Source organism: Phyllobates terribilis, unplaced genomic scaffold, assembly GCF_046119375.1.
Source record: "Phyllobates terribilis strain yellow unplaced genomic scaffold, ASM4611937v1 Scaffold_9__5_contigs__length_417890890, whole genome shotgun sequence".
Classification (NCBI taxonomy): domain Eukaryota; kingdom Metazoa; phylum Chordata; class Amphibia; order Anura; family Dendrobatidae; genus Phyllobates; species Phyllobates terribilis.
In genome coordinates this window covers 62,600,007-62,620,414 of record NW_027362769.1, presented here as the reverse complement: position 1 = coordinate 62,620,414, position 20,408 = coordinate 62,600,007, and the positions used below count along the sequence as shown (strand labels likewise).

Here is a 20,408-nt window from a genome sequence, read left to right as displayed (position 1 = left end):
TTAACGTAACTTTATTTCTTCATGAGTTTTTTACAAGTTTATGACCACTTATAAAATGTGTTCAAAGTGCTGCCCATTGTGTTGGATTGTCAATGCAACCCTCTTCTCCCACTCTTGACACACTGATAGCAACACCACAGAAGAAATGCTAGCACAGGCTTCCAGTATCCGTTGTTTCAGATGCTGCACATCTCATCTCTTCACGCATAGACAATTGCCTTCAGATGACCCCAAAGATAAAAGTCTAAGGGGGTCAAAATGGGAGACCTTGGTGGCCATTCAACTGGCCCACGACGACCAATCCACTTTCCAGGAAACTGTTCATGTAGGAATGCTCGGACCTGACACCTAAAATGTGGTGGTGCACCATCTTGTTGGAAAAACTCAGGGAACGTGCCATCTTCAGTGCATAAAGAGGGCAACACATCATCATGTAGCAATTTCAGAAATCCAGTGGCATTGAGGTTTCCACTGATGAAGAATAGCCCCACTATCTTTGTACCCCATATACCACACCGTACCATCAAGATACGAGATGTGCAGCATCTGAAACAACGGATACTGGAAGCCTGTGCTAGAATTTTTTCTGCAGTGTTGCTATCAGTGTGTCAAGAGTGGGAGAAGAGGGTTGCATTGACAATCCAACACAATGGGCAGCACTTTGAACACATTTTATAAGTAGTCATAAACTTGTAAAAAACTCATGAAAGAATAAAGTTACGTTAAAACCAAACACATCATTGTTTTTCTTATGAAATTCTCAATAAGTTTGATGTGTCACATGACCCTCTTCCCATTGAAAAAAATAAAGTTGGATCCAAAATGGCAAACTTCAAAATGGCCGCCATAGTCACCACCCATCTGGAAAAGTTTTCCCCTCCAATATACTAATGTGCCACAAACAGGAAGTTGATATCACCAACCATTCCCATTTAATTTAGGTGTATCCATATAAATGGCCCACCCTGCACTTATTCCACTGGTAAGAATAATTCTCTTATCACCTTCAATACCTTAGATCACTGCTTGGAGACTGAATGTAATAGCATATTAATATCTCAGCATGTTTTATGCTTTATTATATTACTTATATTTATAATGTCATGGAGAGTCAATTTAATCAGTTTAATAATAGTACATTACGGACTTCCTCTTTGTTGTCATATTAACAATTAATGCTTTCTCTAGGGACATAGTTGCTATGAACCCAGTGTTTATTAGCTGTATGTGTTTGTATTTTTTATATGAATTTTGAGTAACTCTAAATTTCCACCACACTTGGTGTGTAATAATAATAATAATAATCTTTTTATTTATATAGCACCAACATATTCTGCAGTGCTTTACAATTCAGACAATTTACAGACATTATGGCCACTGTCCCCATTGGGGCTCACAATCTAGATTATGTTTTGCAGAATGCATACAGTATACCGAGGTGTATGTTTTTCTGTCTACAATTGTGGCCAAGAGTTTTGAGACTGACACAGATTTTGGTTTTTCCAAAGATTGCTGCTTCAGTTGATATAGTGTCAATTTGCATAAGCTCTAGATTATTATAAAATGTGATCAGATGAATTGCAAAGAAAAATTGCAAAGTCATTACTTGCCATGAAAGCTAACTCAATCACGAAAAAAACCTTTTCCACTGATTTTCATTCCTACTGCAAAATGATCATTTTACATAATTTCTGTGATCTTCTCAAGGACATTGCTGCTTCTAAGATTGCCCCTAAATTAAGCATTTATTAGGTCATTAAGAACTTCAAAAAGAAAGGTTCACTTGATATAAAGAAGGCTTTAGGGTACTCAAGAAAGTCCAACAAGTGCCAAGGACAATTCCTAAAGTGAATTCAGCTACAGAATAATTTTAACACCAGTGCAGAGCTATCTCAGGAATGGCAGCAGGCAGGTGTCAGTTCATCTTCACGCACAGTGGATCAAAGGCTTTTGGAGACTAACCTAATGCCAAGAATGGCGACAAAGAAGCCAATTCTCTTCAAGAAAAACATAAAGGAAGGATTGACATTCTGCAGGAAGTACAGGGTTGGGATTGCAGAGAACTGGGGTAAAGTTATTTTCTATGATAAAGTCCCCTTCAGACAGTTTGGGACATCTGGAAGCATGATTGTCCATAGATGAAAATGTAAGCCCTATTATGCTTTTCATCCAAGGGTGTGGATTTACTCATTATTTTGCCGTATATCACTGCCATGAATAAAGAATGGGGCCTAAACATCTTCCAAGAGAAACTTCTTCCAACAATTCAGAAGCAATTTGGTGATGAACAATGCTTATATCAGCAAGAAAGAGCACTATGGTAAAAGTAATAACTAAGTGGCTCGGTGAACAAAATATAGAAATTTTGGGTCCGTGGCCAAGAAACTCTCCAGAACTCAATCACATTGAAAACCTGTGGTCAATCCTCACAAAGTGGATGGACATACAAAGACACAGAAATTCTGATAAACTTCAAGCACTGATTAGGCAAGAATGGGTTGCCATTAGTCCAGATTTGGCCCAGAATATCCAGCATGCCAGGGCGAATTGCAGAAGTCTTGAAAAATAATTGGCAACACTGTTCTACATTAAGTCTTTGAATAAACGTGATGTATTTGTCAGTAAGAGTTAAAAAATTTGGGAAATGCCTATAATTCTACTTAGCCAAACAAACATTGGATTAAAAGATCTGAAGCTCCAAACGTTGTGAAAAGCAAAATTTGTGTCAGTCTCAAAATTTTTGGCCACGACTGTACAGTTATATTTGAAAGTGTATGGGACACCACTTGTAAATACTGCTTAGGCTGCAGGATCTGTACAAATCCCGACCATACATAGATCAAAAATATTCTCTGTTAGCACCCAGATGTAGCATTTCCTAATATGACATACATGCCATAAAATAGCAAGATATTCTGATGATAAAATTTCAACTCAATACCTAACCACACATATCAAACCGCTTGTGCTGAGAAAGTCTCCAGTTACAGTTTCTGCATACATCTTCTTGCATCATGGTTGTGTGCTAGGTTGTGCGTAGTGTGTACATTTACTCATTAGCATATAATATCATATACATTGGAGATATTTCTGGACTACATGCCATCTGTACACACCAAATCTGATATGAATTTCTTCTAAATGTTCATAAACATAAACATTTTAGGAAATATGAGCTCAAGAAGAAATGTTGGCATTATTATTCACAGTATACATATCATGCGTAAACTGTTTGTGTTGTCTACTAATAAGGGACCAGTACAAAACTATACAAAAATAACCAAAACGACAACACTTCGTTTTTTCTCCTAAGTCGGGGCTCCCAATTGCTCTTTCATTGGTCACCAAACAATCGAATCACAACCATTTACCTAGGGGAATTTGGAAGGAAAAGACTTTTGTTTTGCTGTTCAGTATTTCTTAGATCTTTTTCCCTCATAATTTTTAATAATTGTCCATTCACATTAGTATATAGATAGCACTTAAAGGAATGGTATGACATTTGAAAAACACAATCAGGTCTTCCTTTACTCTCAAAAATAGCATCCTACTTGTTCTTGAATTTAGATTGTCAGCGCAGCTATATTTTTCTCTAGTGTCATACAACCCTTTTTAGGTATAAAGGGAGGTATCACTAGTCAGAGACACCTCTTCAAAATGACTTTAATTGTGCTATGCCTAGATAGTGTAACTTTGACCATGATCATTTTCCCACTCACTATTTCCAAACACAATACAGTTGGTTATATCATCTAAATTAAAATGATGGCACTAATACCAACCACCGTCTTCAGCTGTTCCCAGTGCCGCTTCTGTCCCAATGCGTCATCTTGTGACCTCAACTTCAGACTGACTGGAAGTCAGAGGTAACATGCCATCACAAGCTCTCAATGCAAGTTCTGGCCTTGTTTTGGCTCTCATAAACTTACATTGATTTGTGACTTCCGGCTCGCCAAACAAACACTGGAGCAGGCTGGCAGGTCACAACCTGCAGAAGACAACCGGAGCAGTGTCGAGAACAGATGAAGACGGTGGCTGGTGAGTATAATACTAGGGACAGGGAACTTACATTAGTTGCACCTCCCCAGCACTAAAAAAAACCAAAAAAAAACGCTGGAGTGGTGCTTTAAGTTTGAATTTTACTTCTAGATGTAGCACCAATTACTATCATGGTGCTATTAGCACTAATATCTGGTGATACACATAACTATCATTTGAATGATGCTTGACATACTTGCTCTGAGTTTTTATTGCATATTACATAAATGAATAACCTGCAATAATTGTATTAATAGTCCTTGTCAGATAACACAGTGGACAAGGGCTACTTGGCTAATGCACCATATCAGAAGATATCACTGATCTTATGTGTCAAAATAAAAAAAAAATTTTCCACTGACTGATGACCTGCAATTATTCAAATATTGGCACATCAGGGACAATAGTAGCTTCTTTGTAAAGCCTATAGTTAAAACTTTTATAAAAACCCTTTTGCCAATTAAGAGGTTCTATGCCATTATCATAATTTTGTTTTATTTGGTGTAGGAGTTTACTATGCAGCCGAACACCAATTCTTTTTGAGCCACTTGAATTTTTTTTACTTTACCATGCCAAAATGGTGAACCACATATATTAATTAGCTGTAGCTAGCCATAATATAACATTATATACAAGGATGAATGCTTATTTTTGTAATCCTCCTCTCTTAATTTAAATCATATGTGTAATGAGTAACCAAAATGAAACTTTTTTTCCCCTTTACATTTTAGGGCTAGCCATGAAAACCTCATATGTATGTTGTTGGCCAGTAAACATGGCCACCATGAAAAAGAATAAAGTCAAATAAAAAAAAGTAACGACAATGATGCCTTCATTGTTTAGGAACAAGGCAACATTATAGAGCTAATTCGGCTCTAAACCCATATTAAACATGATAGCTTCCTTAACTCCTTTGCTGCCAAAGGGGTCGGCGGCACATTGAAAGTCTTGCTGGCAGCCAAGTGGTTGTAACATCTATTTTTCAGCTAATGACTTTCCTGCAGATGAAAATAAAATGTCCTTATAAAAAGATGATTTATTAGAAAAAGGCTGAGACATGGAGGAGACGCATTAATAGGATCCAGACATGGTCATGCAGAATCTTCCTATTTTCCTATGCTATGTATGAGAAATAAAATAAGCATTGCTTGCATATAAAAAATAAGGAGCCTTGACACGCATAGTCTGTGAGAACAGGGCTGATGTGAGGAAGAACAAGGAGGTGTAACAGTGGCTGTTAAATCCCGGAAAGTTTTATATAGCATGTATCTGGTCCCTTTTAACCTACATAGTCTTCTTTACATGACCTTTCAAGATGTTTGCTGCACAATGGCTTCTTTTATCTGAAGCTCTTCCAATTGATAAAGTAATCAACATTGAAGTAAATTTTTTTCTTTGGGGGAAATTTATTAAAATTTGTGCAAAGAAAAAGTGAAGGAGTCTCCTCTATCAATCAATGAGACTTTCCTTTGTAAAAAAGGGTTCTATAAAATAAGGACATGAATCTGATTGGTCAAAGTGAGCAATTTCTTAATTTTTTCCCCATTAATTTTAATTAAATTAAACAAAGTGCATTTTAGTTCTATTGTGGTTAAAGTCACATCTCGCGGAATGCAAATGTGTCGGAGGAAAAGTCTTGGCCACTATTCATAGGCTGGAAAAACTGTTTTAGTTGCTAAAGTTTTAGGGCATGACCCTGGAGTTCACCATGATAGATATATAATTGACAATTACCCCTTTACTTCCGATCTCTAGAGCTCCTATTTTATGCAGCACAGTGGATAAGTGGTTAGCATTACAGTTTTGCATCGCTAGTGTCTTGGGTCCGAATCCGATGAAGGCCAACATCTGCATGGAGTTTGTATGTTCTCACAGTGTTTCTGCGGGTTTCATACCCGGTACTCCGGTCTCCTTCCACAATCCAAAGACATACTGATAGGGAATTTAGACTGTGAACCCGTTGATAACAGTAAATAATGACCACTTCCACCCTTACAATCACATTGGTAGTAGGGTTCTCAGGCTTCTGCAGCACCTCTTCTGGTTCTGTTTAATGTGTGAAAGGCAGTCTAGTCCTACGAATTCTCTATAGGGAAGTGATCCATGTATCCCAACATCTACAGCATAATCGGTCTCATGGATACAGTGTCTAACTGATAAACCAAATACATTTTTAGGCAGAGCATTGTTATTAGTCCATCAACATCCCTCAATCACATCTTAGGCATCTTCTCCAAGTCCTTTGAGAATATCGTAGAAATTGTATGTATGTATGAAAAAAATGCTAATGTTGAAGCTTCCTAAAAAATATATTCTATATAAAGTGATCTTGGTTTGTTGCCTTAGTGGTCTATCTTTAAAGTATCTTACTTTATGTATCCACTTCTCTTATCAGGACTTATGCTGCCCGTTTTTTGTGTGGTGGAGCAAATGGACAGCCGGGAAGAACATGCTGAGTTTGTACTGGTTCGGAGAGATGTCCTTTTCAATCAATTGGTAGAGACGGCTCTTCTAGCTCTGGGATATTCTCACTCATCTGCAGCTCAAGCACACGGTATGATAGATCATTCATTTTTTTTAGTATCTTTGGGATGGTAAGATGACTTTCCTTTTTGAAAGGACTGTGACTGTCAGTGATGATTAATATTTTATGCTGAAAAACTGGTTAGTGCACATACAGTATAAATAGCATACTTACATCTAAAAAAAGAATTACCCATAAATACACATTTTTCAGTTGTCCCCTTCTGTCATGTTGTTAGGAATTCTGTACAGTCATTGCTTTGTCCATCTCAAATTGTAACCCAGCTTTCCCAGAGAACTGAATGACAATTTGCCTAGTATTACAATCTCTGTATTGATAGATCACTAGGCAGTTACACCAGCCAAGAGTCTGGAACAACTCCTATAAAACTGTAACTACATCCATTGCTATCAAACCAGGGGCAGATGAAGACAGAAGAGGGCCCTGTGCAAGAATAGTACATGGAGCCTTTGCATTTCAATTATTCATAATAAGGCACCCCTTTATGTGATTGTGAGCAAAGCTGCTTGCTGCTTTGGAGGTGGGCCTCTTTAGCTCCTAGGCCCCTGTGTGTCCCCATAGGTTGAACCAGTGATATGTCTATTACGCCGGCCATTCGCACGCCTTCTAAGAGCCGCCCTATATACCATGTGTTTCACTCTGCTCCACCCAGAACCTGACCATCGCTGTGCTGCCTTGTGCTTCTATTCTAGCTTGGCTGTTTGTGAGTCATGGGGGGACGCGGCTGAACTCGCAGGAATCTGTATCCATTCTGTCCTGCAGAGATCTGCTTTCCCAGCCTATCACCTGCCAGTAGGTTATATATCAGGCAACTCTACCCTCCCTTCCTCACCTGAACTCAGGTTCTAGTAGTCTAGTAGTCTCTAGCTTCATGTATTGGTTTAGTCCTGTTTTGTCTCACCTGTTATCAACCCGGCTTGCCTTCCCATTTATCCTGATCTCTCCCCTCCTGACCTTGGCTACGAATTCTGAACCTGTGCTGCCTGTCCCGACCTCGGACCATCTGACTATAATTCTGTCTCACCCACCTCTACCCAGTACCTGAGTTTCTGATCCTTCGGTCAGCTGCTGCAGTCCCAGGGACTGCCCTGGAGTGGTACCTGGTGTCTACGGGCGGCCCAACCTTTCCTCAGCATTGGACGTCCCTCCAGCATAAGCCCGGCCCGTGGTACAGTTGGTCCACACCCATTAGTGTTACAATGTCCACCCCTCGTGTTAAGACAGATCAGGGGATTTTACATCATCTTAGCCATAGAGTTTCCCACATCTTTGCCACAGATGCCCACATGATCATTTTCCAGACCTTCATGTCACATAAGGACTTAGAACAGAATACTACGCTCAAAGCCTTAAGTTGATTTTCACCCTGTGCTATATCTCTTACTGATGTCCGCCTTAAGGCATATATTATCGTGTTCAAATTATTAAATCAATCTTTAAATTACACTGCTTTAAGTTACCCAAACAACACTACGAGACCCACTCTATAACATTGTCCCATCAATAAACTAAGAAATGTGCAGTGGCTTGTCCATATGTTTAAGAGTAAAATTAGGGATGCAATCCCTAATTACTGCCTGGTAATAAGCTGCACACACCTAAGGGCTCATGCAGAGATCAGTTTCTCTCATACAAGTTCTATATAGGTTTTTCACAGAGAGCACTTATACCTATAACATTGTATGTTGTGGTTCACATGTCCGTTTTTTTCCGCGGACCAATTGGTTTGCATAAAAGCAAAGTGAAAAAATAGGACATCGTACATCACTCGGATGCCATCTGTGTGCTGTCTGATTTTCACGGACTGTCTGATAGGAGAAGCTTGAGAAGCCTCTTTTTTCATCTGAGAAAAACTGATGAAACTCTGACCAAACTCTGATGGTAAATACTGACACTGACCAAACTCTGATGAAAATCCGATCAAAAAAACTGATGAAACTCTGACCTTTTTTCTCATATGGTAAAAAAACAGACATCTGAATGAGCCCTATGGCAGACCGTGATTAACATTTATTATCTATCCATGGGATAAGGACCAGTGGTCGAGCTATCTCTGAAATAACAGTAAGGGCTTCACGAGAGTATACATCGGACGAATGCTGTCTGATGTTTTATCTGATAGCACTCGGACCAATGTTATACTATGGGGCAGTGGTGAACAGCATTTTTTCTCATGCCGATTCAGCATACTGCAACTTGCAGCACAAATCGAAAGCCATTCGCCTAATCAAGTCTATAGGTGCGTGGAAAACATCAGATTGCACTGAGATAACATACGAGTGTAGTCCCATTTCTGCAGACTCACACAATGGAGAAGATGGATCACGCTAAGCTGACACTCTGATCAAACTTTGATCAGAGTGTCATTAACATAATCGATCCAATTCTCTTGGAGGAGAGAATCTACGCTCGTGTGAGCGAGCCCTTATCATCAACCTCACTGATTGTAAAAACATGATCTGGCCTTTACAATGTAAACGTGTAGAAGGATAAAGAATGGAAAAAGCACTTTCATGTTTTGTGTTTCTTAAATGGTCATCTGGGTGTTAGCTTTCTTAATGAGGAGTCAAATAAGTTTTTTCCATTCTCCATTTAATTGTAGAAATGTGCCTCTAGGTCTTGTCGAGTTGTCTAGGTTCAATATTATAATACATGGCCAAGTCCCCAGTTGTTTTGTTTTTTTGTTTCAGCGCATCTGCTTTGTGGGAAATGATTTTTCTGTCTTTTATGATTATTTCCATCCTGGTAATAAACAACATTATGCTAAATATTACATAGTTTTAGTTTTACAATTGTCACATTCTTTAAGTTATTAAGATGACTTTTCTAATAGTTTTTGACCTGCACACCATCAATGAGTGCCTAGTTTAATCCACAGGGCCGGCCAGTGCTGGGCTATAAAGCAGTTTATTATTGTGTAAGGTAATATTTTCCTTTGGATTGTGTCATATGAACATGGTTAGCAGCTCCAAATAAGAGTGAGTCACACACCACACTTCCAGTGGAGCCTTTGTCCTCTTCAATTACACATGAATGTAAATCTAATTGTATTTATGGTTGGACTTCTCATTGCTTTGCTGTTTAATCTAATATTGGAATAACATCTTTATGTTGCAGACCTTGGAGGCAGAGTTTTATGGTTGGTCTTTGGTATTCTGTGAGCAAAAAATATGCAGGGAAAAAGAATGTATCTAGCTCTAATTAAAGTCTTTATATAAAGCCATCGTTACAATGAGCAGAACATTACAGAAGGGGACGGGTACAGGTTGCGTCTCCTTGTAGCAGTTATTGTGGTAAAATTAAGATATGGCTTCCAACCAAACCAGACTAACGCTAACTACCTTACATGGATTTATTGGTTCCAGTTAGATTAGTTACATTATATGAATTGGACACAAAAAATACAATGCTCATTTCAGTTTATTGCTTTCTCGGGAGCTTGAAAAGTATGAAATTCAATTACGGGTTTAAAATGTTTTAACATACTATATCAGATGGTATATTTTGCTTTGGCCATCAGTTGCAACTTCTGTATATTTTTCTATTTTTTCCACTCAGATGAAAAAGTAGCAGTAGCAGAATTCTCCATGATCACGACTTATTAAAATAATATCATTCATAATGCATAACCAAGCAAATATGCAATCAATAAAACACAGATTCACATGGGGTCAACTACATCTATCTACTTATGAAAAATATCACTGGGTTTGTGTGGACACTTTCCATTGCAATGAATGCAATTTAGTTAAAGTCTCTTTCACACGTCAGTGTCTCCGGTACGTGTGGTTACAGTTTCCACACGTACCGGAGACACACAAACAGTGTGTTTCCACGGACCGTGTGTCCATGGGAAAAACATGCTGACATGTCCATTTTTTGCATGCAGCACGGACCGCAAAACATCCCCGACACGTGCACACTAATGACGCACCGATCACATCTGTGTCATGAGTCTGACAAGTATCGCCGCCTGGGAAACAGCAGTACAGTTCGCTCTGTTCCCAGGCTCTGGGTGCTGGAGGCAGCTCTTATCATTGTCCCCTACTCGCACTAAGATCAGCGCAAGCAGGGGACAATGTTGAAAGTTGTATTCATCCCCCGCTGTCCACATAGTGTGTACATAGATTGTCAAAAACCAGGATCCAAGACCAAAGATGGATAAAACTGGTTTCTTATCAACGCAACGCGTTTCAAAGTCAATCTGACTCTTTCTTCAGGACGACCACATGTAAACAGATAAACATAAACATTAGAATGGGAACCAATAGAAATTGACATTACACTGCCATATATTTTAATTCCAGTATGTTTATCGCCACCCCCTTCCAATTGGTGAACCATACAGACACCATGACAATTAATATTTTCCCTTCCACACAGCAAGACCCAAGGGAGGAGTTTGCTACCTTACCTTGTATCTAAATACCCTGCTGAAAACTAATTAGTACACCCTGACACTCCACTCCAGATGCACATGCCATTTTTTTCTCCAGCTATGCTTTTCTATATGAAAAAGGAAAGTATGGATATAATTGAGCAATAATTGCCGCAATGGAACGTGAAAAATAATAATGACCTATTATTTAAATCAGATTTTTATGTTAAATTAATATTTTAAAAATATTTTCATGTTGTTTTTTTTTCCACATCACTAATTAAAAAAAAAACACACAAAAAAAACAAAAATATAAATATCACGATTTTCACATTGTCCTTTAGGTCTTATACTAGAGACTTACACTTCCTGATCATTAGAGAAGATTTTTCAGAAGTCTCATTATCATCATAGACAGGACTTAAATGTAAGGTATCACCTCTATACACAGCTGATAACTTAGGATCCAATCACAATAGGTGATTTCAGAGCTCATCTCAACCCCCCTTCCTTCATAATGATTTTTGTCCAGGTTAGAGCATGCTCAGATTGGAAGCTCAGACAGCTTCTATACAAAAGATAAAGTTTGAATCAGTCAATTGCTGAAAAACAACAGTTTTTAAAAATGCATGTAGTATAAAAACTAAATTTAAAGGGAACCTTGGAAAATGCTATTTACATGCAGATACAAGGTTAACCTGCAGGTAAATAGTGTTACAATGCTTTCTGGCCATCTTATTGAAAGTACAGCTACCCAGAGAAAATGAACTTATTTCTCCTTAGGAATGGCTGGCTTTCAGTCATGCAGAGCGCTGACTGCAACCCCCTATGACTTCAAGCCAGTGGCTCACAGGAGGAAACAAGTTAATTTTCTCCCAATAGCTGCACTTTCAGTAATATGGACGGGCAGCATTGTAACGCTATTTACATGCAGATTAAACTTGTATCTGCATGAAAGTAGCGTTTTCCAAGGTCGCAGGATCTTTTTAAACAATGAGTAATTTTCTGATGATACATTTTCTTTAACTATTATGAGTACACTAAGGCTGCTTAAAAAGGGGCCATCCTGCATTTACCACATGTGCCTTTCCCTTGTCCCTTGGAACCATTCTGATATAACTACCATAGATTCTGATATTGTACAGTTTGCATACAAACTGTTTTCCACACATGAAACAGATGATAATATGTTTGCTGTCAGAGAGTAGCTTAGCTCTCATCACTGAGGTAAGAAAAAAGCCACAATCCAGGACAAACACACAAGCTCTTTGTACACTCTAATAATCAATTCCTTCTTCACTTTTTGTATACATAAATACTGAAAGTTGTCAGACCCTTCAGAATTTGCTTGGGTTGTCCAGTTTTTAATCTTTTCTAGTCAACTGAAAATTAAACCCTTTTTTATATTCCTTGGGAGTCTCCAAGACGCTGATGATAATGTTGTATCATGTCTGTCTCTCGGGAATTCAGCTTGTCATGATCTGCAGATATATTGTGTGAATTACTATATTTGGGTAAAAATCTCAAAAAAAGACGTTTTGAGATTTGCCTAAATTAATGACAAAAGAGATTTGACTATACATATTAAAATGTTTTCTAGGGTATTACAGAGGGTGAATAATACCACTATACACTGGACAACCTAATGCCACCACGATACCAAAATATTTGAGTTTCATAATGCCTAAATATTACTGTCATACAAGTAGTTAAAATCGTTTTTTATGAGTACAGTGTGGCAGAATGTGTTCAAAAACCCTGGAAATTTCGACCACAGGTCATGTGCAGAGCATGCGTGGTGCCGGTTTGATGTATTTTGGTCTTGAACACATGATGCATCATCTCAATGAAACAAGGGGAATAAAACTTGTCAGCTGTATATGTCAATCACAGATACCCTGTTTTGCTTGCTCTGATTTTATTTCTTGTCTGAAAATAAAAATGGATTCATTTGCAGAGATGTACTCCACAGTTCTTTGCCAGCTTTTGTATTGTTTTGTAGAGAATTTTGACTCTGAACTCAAGTGAGGTATTTGATCTTGGCGCTCTTGGTTTTTTTTCACCACTGATTTCTCAAAGAGCAGTTTTCAGATCAACCAATGTTTATATGTTGTCTTAGTTTTACTCATCATATGCATTCCTTTCACCGAGGCTTAATATTAATACTTGTCAATGTCATCATCTATTGATCTCTGTAACAGAAGTATGTTAGGCAGACAAATCATGGTTCCCACATGAAATGCCTTTTTTATTTTGGACATGTCTAAAAATGATGACTTTAATCCTTTGATTGTTGGCATTGCTCAAGTGTGAGCAAGGCAGAGTCCTGGCATACTGACTGTGTTGTACTGAGTGTCTCGTATCTATCAAGGAGTTTATGCCAGTTTTTGGCATAAACTGAATCCAAAAAGTAGTAAATTGAACACAATTTACATTTTTGCACCATGCTGACCAAAATTTGTACAAGTGGGTATCTAACTACCAAGAGAGAGAATGGCCAACAACTATTATGCTGCATTAACACATCAGAATGTCCTGATCCAAGCATGGACCGTGATGCACAGAACGGCCGCAGGTCTCCTGACCTAACTTGTCAGTCTCATATACAGTATGTCTTTAAGGCTGTTAAGTTCAGGTCAGGAGACCTGCAGACAGGCCATGCTCGGACAGTGACACACAGCCAGGCTCTGATTCATGCTGCCTGTGGTTTGGGCAGCATAAGTCAGCTGACAGGTTCTTTTTAATAATAACTTAGGCACAATTTGCTCCACTGATTTCTTTAGACTGATATATCATGCATTAGTCTTGATGAATCTGTTTCAGTGTATTAAAGATATTTCCCCTTATAAATAATGATCTAAGGAGAGACTACTGAGTTCTATCAAGCATGCAACAGTTTCATTCCTGTAAGGACAGACCCTATGTGAGATCATTAAATGGGCGCTATGATCTCTGATGGCTCAGTCTGCAACACTCGGTCCCTTTCATGACTTATTTACAGTACAACATTAATTGTAACCTATGAAATTAATTAATGTAATCTCCTACAATCTAATAGATAGTAAAAAGCTGCCTGTTATCTAGTGTCGGACTGGGGTGCCAAGGGCCCACCAGTAACATCAACTCCAGGGCCCCACTTTTCAGCTACATGCAAATATGACTTTATCCTCATTGACACATTTCTTTAGCAATAAATTGGATTGATTGTTAAATAAATAAGATGCTGCTTTTCTCTGTATATGGTGAATCACGTGTATTGTGCCCAATACTGCTCATATAAGAGGGTGGTGGCTCACTCCTGCAGAGGGGCCCACCAGAGGATTCTCCTGCTCTCCTGTGGGCCAGTCCAAGCCTACTGTTATTTATAGATGGCTGCTGTACAACAGAATCGGTTGCATATATAATATGTCACATGTGGAGCCTTACAGATGTACAGTAAAGGCCTCATGGACCGATCATGAAGCCCTATCATGATTCCATATAAAACGGAGCTGTAATATGGCTGTTTGCCTGACCACTAAAATAAATTATCTGGTGATGATTGTGCTACAAATGTACCTGCTGATTAGCTCTGTAATGTCCATATTATCTTTTGCACCTGGGCAAACGAGTTCTCTAAATGTTCTGTCCCTATCCCTATCCTTCCCTTTCCTGATTTCCCTCCCTACTTGTTTATTTCTTTCCTCTTCCCTTATCATACCTTTTAAAATTTTCAATAAAAATCATTGAAAACAAATGTACCTGCTGAAAGATATCATCAATATGCTAGAAGGACCTTTAAACTATTCCAAATTGCTGAGGCTAGAGAATAGCATTTATTTATTGCTATGAGATCCAGTCCTAATACTCATAAGAAATGCATCTGTCATGAGAAGAAGACCACTGTATAGTTATGGAAATATTATGAGGGTCAGTCAATAAGTAATGCCTCCTATTTTTTTTCTCCTTTTAATTGGCAAGAAATTCAAATGCAATTACATAGGTTGAAAACCACAACATTAACGATTAATTTGTCACTTTTCAATATAATCTCCATCCATTACCACAGTCTTGGTCCACCGTTTAACAAGGGCATGTATTCCAGCATGGTAAAAAGCATTCTTGGGACCCACCGTGCACAAACTTTTCTGTATCCCAGTTGTCCAATAATTTTCATCACACTGCCTTTACTGAGGCAGATAATGCCACACAATTCATCTGCAGTCACCCGGCGGTCATCACGAATGATGTCATCGACTCGCTGAATGTTGCTTGGAGTCACTGCGGTTACTGGCCTGCCACTCCACATTTTGTCAGACAACGGTGATGGCCCTTCAGCTGTGTTACAGCGATGAACCCATCGTCTAAGGCTGAGTTCACACGATGCGTATTTCATGCGTTTCCGCGGCGTTTTTGCAGTTGCGTAAACGGCGCGGAGACGCATGAAAAACGCATGGTAGAAGGGAAGCAATGTTCCCCAATTGAAATCCGCATGTGCTGTGCCCATGATGCGGATTTTTCCGCAGCGTAAACGCTGCGCTCAAAAATCAGCAGCATGTCATTTAATTTTGCGGAAACGCGGCGTTTTCGCCGCCATTGACTTGCATTAGAACGCGCCAATTCCGCAAGACTGCATCTGTACTTGCGTAATTGGTGCGTTCTAATGTGCGGATGGTACACGAGTGTGGAGGAGAGGAGAGTCTCATCCACACCCAGGTACCATTAAAAAAGCTGTAAAAGCAAGAATAAAATAAAATATATATATATACTTACCAACTGTCGGCCCGCGCAGCGCTCCTGCTTGCTTCCCGGCACTTGCAGTGAGTTGTAGGACCTGCGGTGACGTCAGAGTCATGTGACGGGTCACGTGACGCTGACGTCGGCAGGTCTTTCAATTCAAAGTTGCCGGCAGCCGGGAGAACGGAGTGAGCAGGACAGCGCGGGCCATCGGAGGTAAGTATATACACTCTCTCGGGTCACACTATATAAATCCATGCTGTTTGCATGGATTTATATAGTGTGACCTAATTGTCAAGCACTTTCCAGGTGATGCTAAAATCGCCTGGAAAGCACTTGTCAATCTGCATGCGGACACACATGTGAATCTGCATGTGGATCCGCATGTATTCTGCAGGAAAAACGCATGCACAATCTGCATGCGTTTTTTCTGCCAGGGAGATGCAGAAATGATGCAGAAAATTTCTGCTTCATTTCTGCATCGTGTGTACATAGCCTTACAGTACTGACATCCACTGTTGCATCACCGTACACATTTTTCAGTCTCTCATGAATTCGAATGGGCGTTTCACCTTCTGCATGCGAGAATTCAATCACAGAACGTTGTCTAATACAAACATCGATGTCAGCCATTTTGCAAACGGATACAGTCCTGCCACCTGTTGGTGCAGGAAGTTGCAATTGCTGTGGATTGGAGAAGAAGGTTTGAGGAATTGTGCCAAATTTGAATATTTAACATAACTACCTTATTTAAGGAGAAAAAAAATAGGAGGCATTACTTATTGACTGACCCTCGTATATAACATACGTTATAGGACTTGGGGAGCTGTCATCGGCTCACTATCAGTGCAGATGTGAATATTTTAGCCTCATGTAAGCAACATACTTGTCTATCAGAGAAAAATCAATGTATTTCTGCATTTATTTGCTGCAGAGAAGTCTGCAATTGCCTGACGTTCATCACAATGCATTTAGTCATCTTTACTTTGGACACTTTCTGATATTTGTTTGCCAGATTTTACATGTCTCTGTAAAAAGGAAAGCAAGAGGCCTTTATTCAGAACCCAGTTCTATAGACTATTCACTTGTTGTTTTTTTTTAGCTTAATTCTGTTCAGAGAAATATCTTCTATACTATGAGCCTTAGTAGTTTATGGTGAAATATCATTAGGAAATATGCGGGAGATGTCAACTTTAAAAGGAGCACTGTGGCTGACACTTATGAAAGCACTGTGACTGGCATTGTTTTAGGGGCATTGTGGTTGGCATTGCCATGTGGTTTTTAAGGATACTTGATTCAAGGGTATTATTTGGGGCTTTTTAGGAACACATTCTGATAGCAAGATGAGTTGCAGGAAATACTAGGCATGATGTCAGTGAATTACATTTATCTTTGGAAAACCTATATTGCATTAATATTTACAGTCATGTTGATACAAACAACAGGTTCTAGGTTGCCCACAGTAAAACTAAACAATGGGGGTCCTACGCGATGATAAAGGCTATGTTCGCATACAGCCTTTTTGCAGTGTTTTTTTTTCCTGCATCCAAACCTGTTTTCTTGGCAGTAAAAACACTGCATTCACTGCAAACACTGTTTTTACTGCTTTTTTTGGTGCGTTTTGCTGTTATTTTTGTTGCAGATTACATGTGTAATTTGTCTACAGTACGTGTTTAATAAAGTTACATATCTGATAAATAATGGAAGCAAAAACACCCCAAATAATAATAACATATAACCCTTCAATAAAAAAAACAACTGTTTCGGCCATGTTTAATAAAGTTAGTTTTATTCACCAAAAACTGAGCAAAAATGCTGCAAAACCTGTTTGCTGCATTTTCTGCACTTTTTCATTGCTTTGTAAGGGTGAAAAAACACTGCAAAAATGCTTTAAAATTGCTGAAAGAATTGACATGCTGTGGATTTCAGAAACCTTGCCATGCTCAAATAAAAAACAATATGCAGGACATTTCTGATATCTTACAGCTTTTTCTAGTATTGCAAAACACAGCTTCTTTTATGCTGATAAAAAGCATCAAAAAAGGTAAAATGCTGCATGTGAACATAACCTAAGGGTGTCTTTACATTAGATAATTTAATAGCCTGATTACACAGGTAGACTGTGCTACATGATGTGCACTGGAGGATCTGCAATAGGTCATCCAGTGTTCATTGGCTGCCATTGTTCTCGGCAGCACAGGTCCTGTTTACATTGGACGATGTGCTGTCGAAAACAATGATCTTTTGAGCAAACCAAAAGATCATTTCACCTGATGAACAAGCGCATTTCTCATTCGTTGGGTGATCAGCAGCCTGTTTAGACTGCATAATTATCGTTAAAAGATGCTAATCATGCAGTGTAAATGCACCTTGGCTGAAGTTTTGGGGGCCACTGAAAAATTGATCGCCTACATGCAGGATATTACAAGAGTTTTTCTAATCCAAGTTGCTCCTTTTATCATGAGATTTTGGAAGCATCTACTACTGATAGTTGATGTATTTGTCCTTTCACACTGACACTTGTGTGGTTTGTAAGAGATCTTAGTATTAACAGCTTTTCCAAACGCAGCAAGAATTTTAAGATCGGTTTTGGAACTGTTCCGTAGTTCAGAAGTCCCCTGAATGTTTATTAGTCAATTATACCCCTGTATTTATCCCAATCCCATTTACCCAAGCCATTTTATAAATAGGTTTTATCCATGTATTGCACTTTCATATCAGAGCATGAGGACATTATCATCAAAATGGCTTCTTTGCTTGCAAAGACTAATTTAACAGGCATCTTTTAATTTGCTTCACTGCTTTGTGGTCTCTGACACTGTACATTATACATCACATGAGGAGAGTTAGGATAGATTTATCCATCGCTTCAGGATAATGGGAAAAGAACATAAAACTTATGCTGTTACTTGACTATGTATTAAGAGTCATATTTTGTCTGCTGTTCTCTTATGGAAGCCATTTAATGGATAGCTGTCAGAATAGTCTGTACTTTCAGCCTTCATTGAATTTTATAACCTCAAGCTGTTGTAACCCGGAGGGCAATGTATCTTAAATATGTCATTACTACTGATTTGCCATTTTGCTATATGCCCTTGCTTCTTGTTGTGGGCACATTTTGATAGAATGAGAGTATATTGTCCAATATAGTTGCAGTATCAAACAACTTCACCTAGAAATGTACAGGAGCCGATCTTGCAGACCATGATCATTCTATGGGGAAGGATTTAGCCCCCCATAAACATTAGACTAATGTTGATATTGACGGATTGGGCTGGTAATATAATGTGTGTGGGAGCCCTCCTGAACAACTTTTTTATGAGGGGAATAATGATCCGGCATGTCTGATTTTGGACTGCCAATTGTATTGTCTCAGAGATAAGCCTCTGGCAGACATGTCTGGTAATGGCTCTCTCATAGAAAACAGCTGAACAAGCGCTCCTGTGTATGGGAGAGCCAGCCATGATGGCTTCTGGCTTAAAGGGTTTGTCTGGTCCAAATCAATAAGTCTGCAGTCACTATGTGTGACTGCAGACTTATGAATCCCCCCCAATACACACACTGAGCGCTGAGGGGATTCGCTGGTTTCAGACCTGGGACCGGAGGATATGTATGAGTTATACACATTTCCGGCCAGTGGGCGCAACCTCGCTTCCATACACTTGTATGAAGCAAGGCCACGCCCTCTAGTTGGCCATGTCCACTGGCCGGGTGCGTCGCTAGTGGCCTAGCAGCCTCGCTCCATACAAGTGTATGGAATGAGGGCCACGCCCACTGTCCGGGAGTATGTATTACTCATACATATCCTCCGGTCCCTGGTCTGAAACGGGCGAATCCCCACAGCACACAGTGCATGCGATGGGGGAATTCATAAGTTTGCAGTCACACAGAGTGACTGCAGACTTATCAATTTGGACCGGACAACCCCTTTAACGATCGGCTGAATCATCTAGTGTGTATGGTGGACTTTACACTTATCCTGTGTCTTATAACAACCCTTCTGCTCATCATTTCATGGTTAAAATAGTCCCTCAACTTCCCTTACTTGCCGGAAAAGTGTGAATTTGAGTTTATTAAAAGCTGCTTTTCTTGTGTACTTAGAATCATAGAATCATAGAATCATAGAATGGTAGAGTTGGAAGGGACCTCCTGGGTCATCTGGTCCAACCCCCTGCTCAAAGCAGGATTCACTAGATCATCTCAGACAGATGTCTGTCCAGCCTCTGTTTGAAGACGTCCATTGAAGGGGAACTCACCACCTCTCGTGGCAGCCTGTTCCACTCATTAATCACCCTAACTGTCAAAAAGTTTTTTCTAATATCTAATCTGTGTCTCCTCCCATTTAGTTTCATCCCATTGCTTCTAGTCTTTCCTTGTGCAAATGAGAATAAAGATGATCCTTCTACAATGTGACAGCCCTTGACATATTTGTAGACAGCTATTAAGTCTCCTCTCAGTCTTCTTTTTTGCAAGCTAAACATTCCCAAATCCTGCAACCGTTCCTCATAGGACATGGTTTGCAGACCAGTCACCATTCTGGTCGCTCTTCTCTGAACTTGCTCCAGTTTGTCTATGTCTTTTTTAAAATGTGGTGCCCAAAACTGTACACAGTATTCCAGATGAGGTCTGACCAAAGAGGAGTAAAGACCGATAATGACTTCACGTGATCTAGACTGTATGCTTCTGTTAATACATCCCAGAATTGTATTTGCCTTTTTTGCTGCTGCATCA

The 20,408-nt window shown here is 39.3% G+C and overlaps 1 protein-coding gene across 2 annotated transcripts in view; it reads left to right on the top strand.

Moving 5' to 3' along the window:
• Window positions 1–20,408, top strand: part of SATB2 (SATB homeobox 2) — a 215,619-nt gene that overhangs the window by 37,788 nt on the left and 157,423 nt on the right. For both annotated transcript variants that reach the window (XM_073646531.1, XM_073646530.1), the window contains exon 4: window positions 6,434–6,592. In XM_073646531.1, coding sequence (XP_073502632.1) covers window positions 6,434–6,592 — 159 coding nt within the window. The remainder of the gene's footprint in view (window positions 1–6,433; window positions 6,593–20,408) is intronic.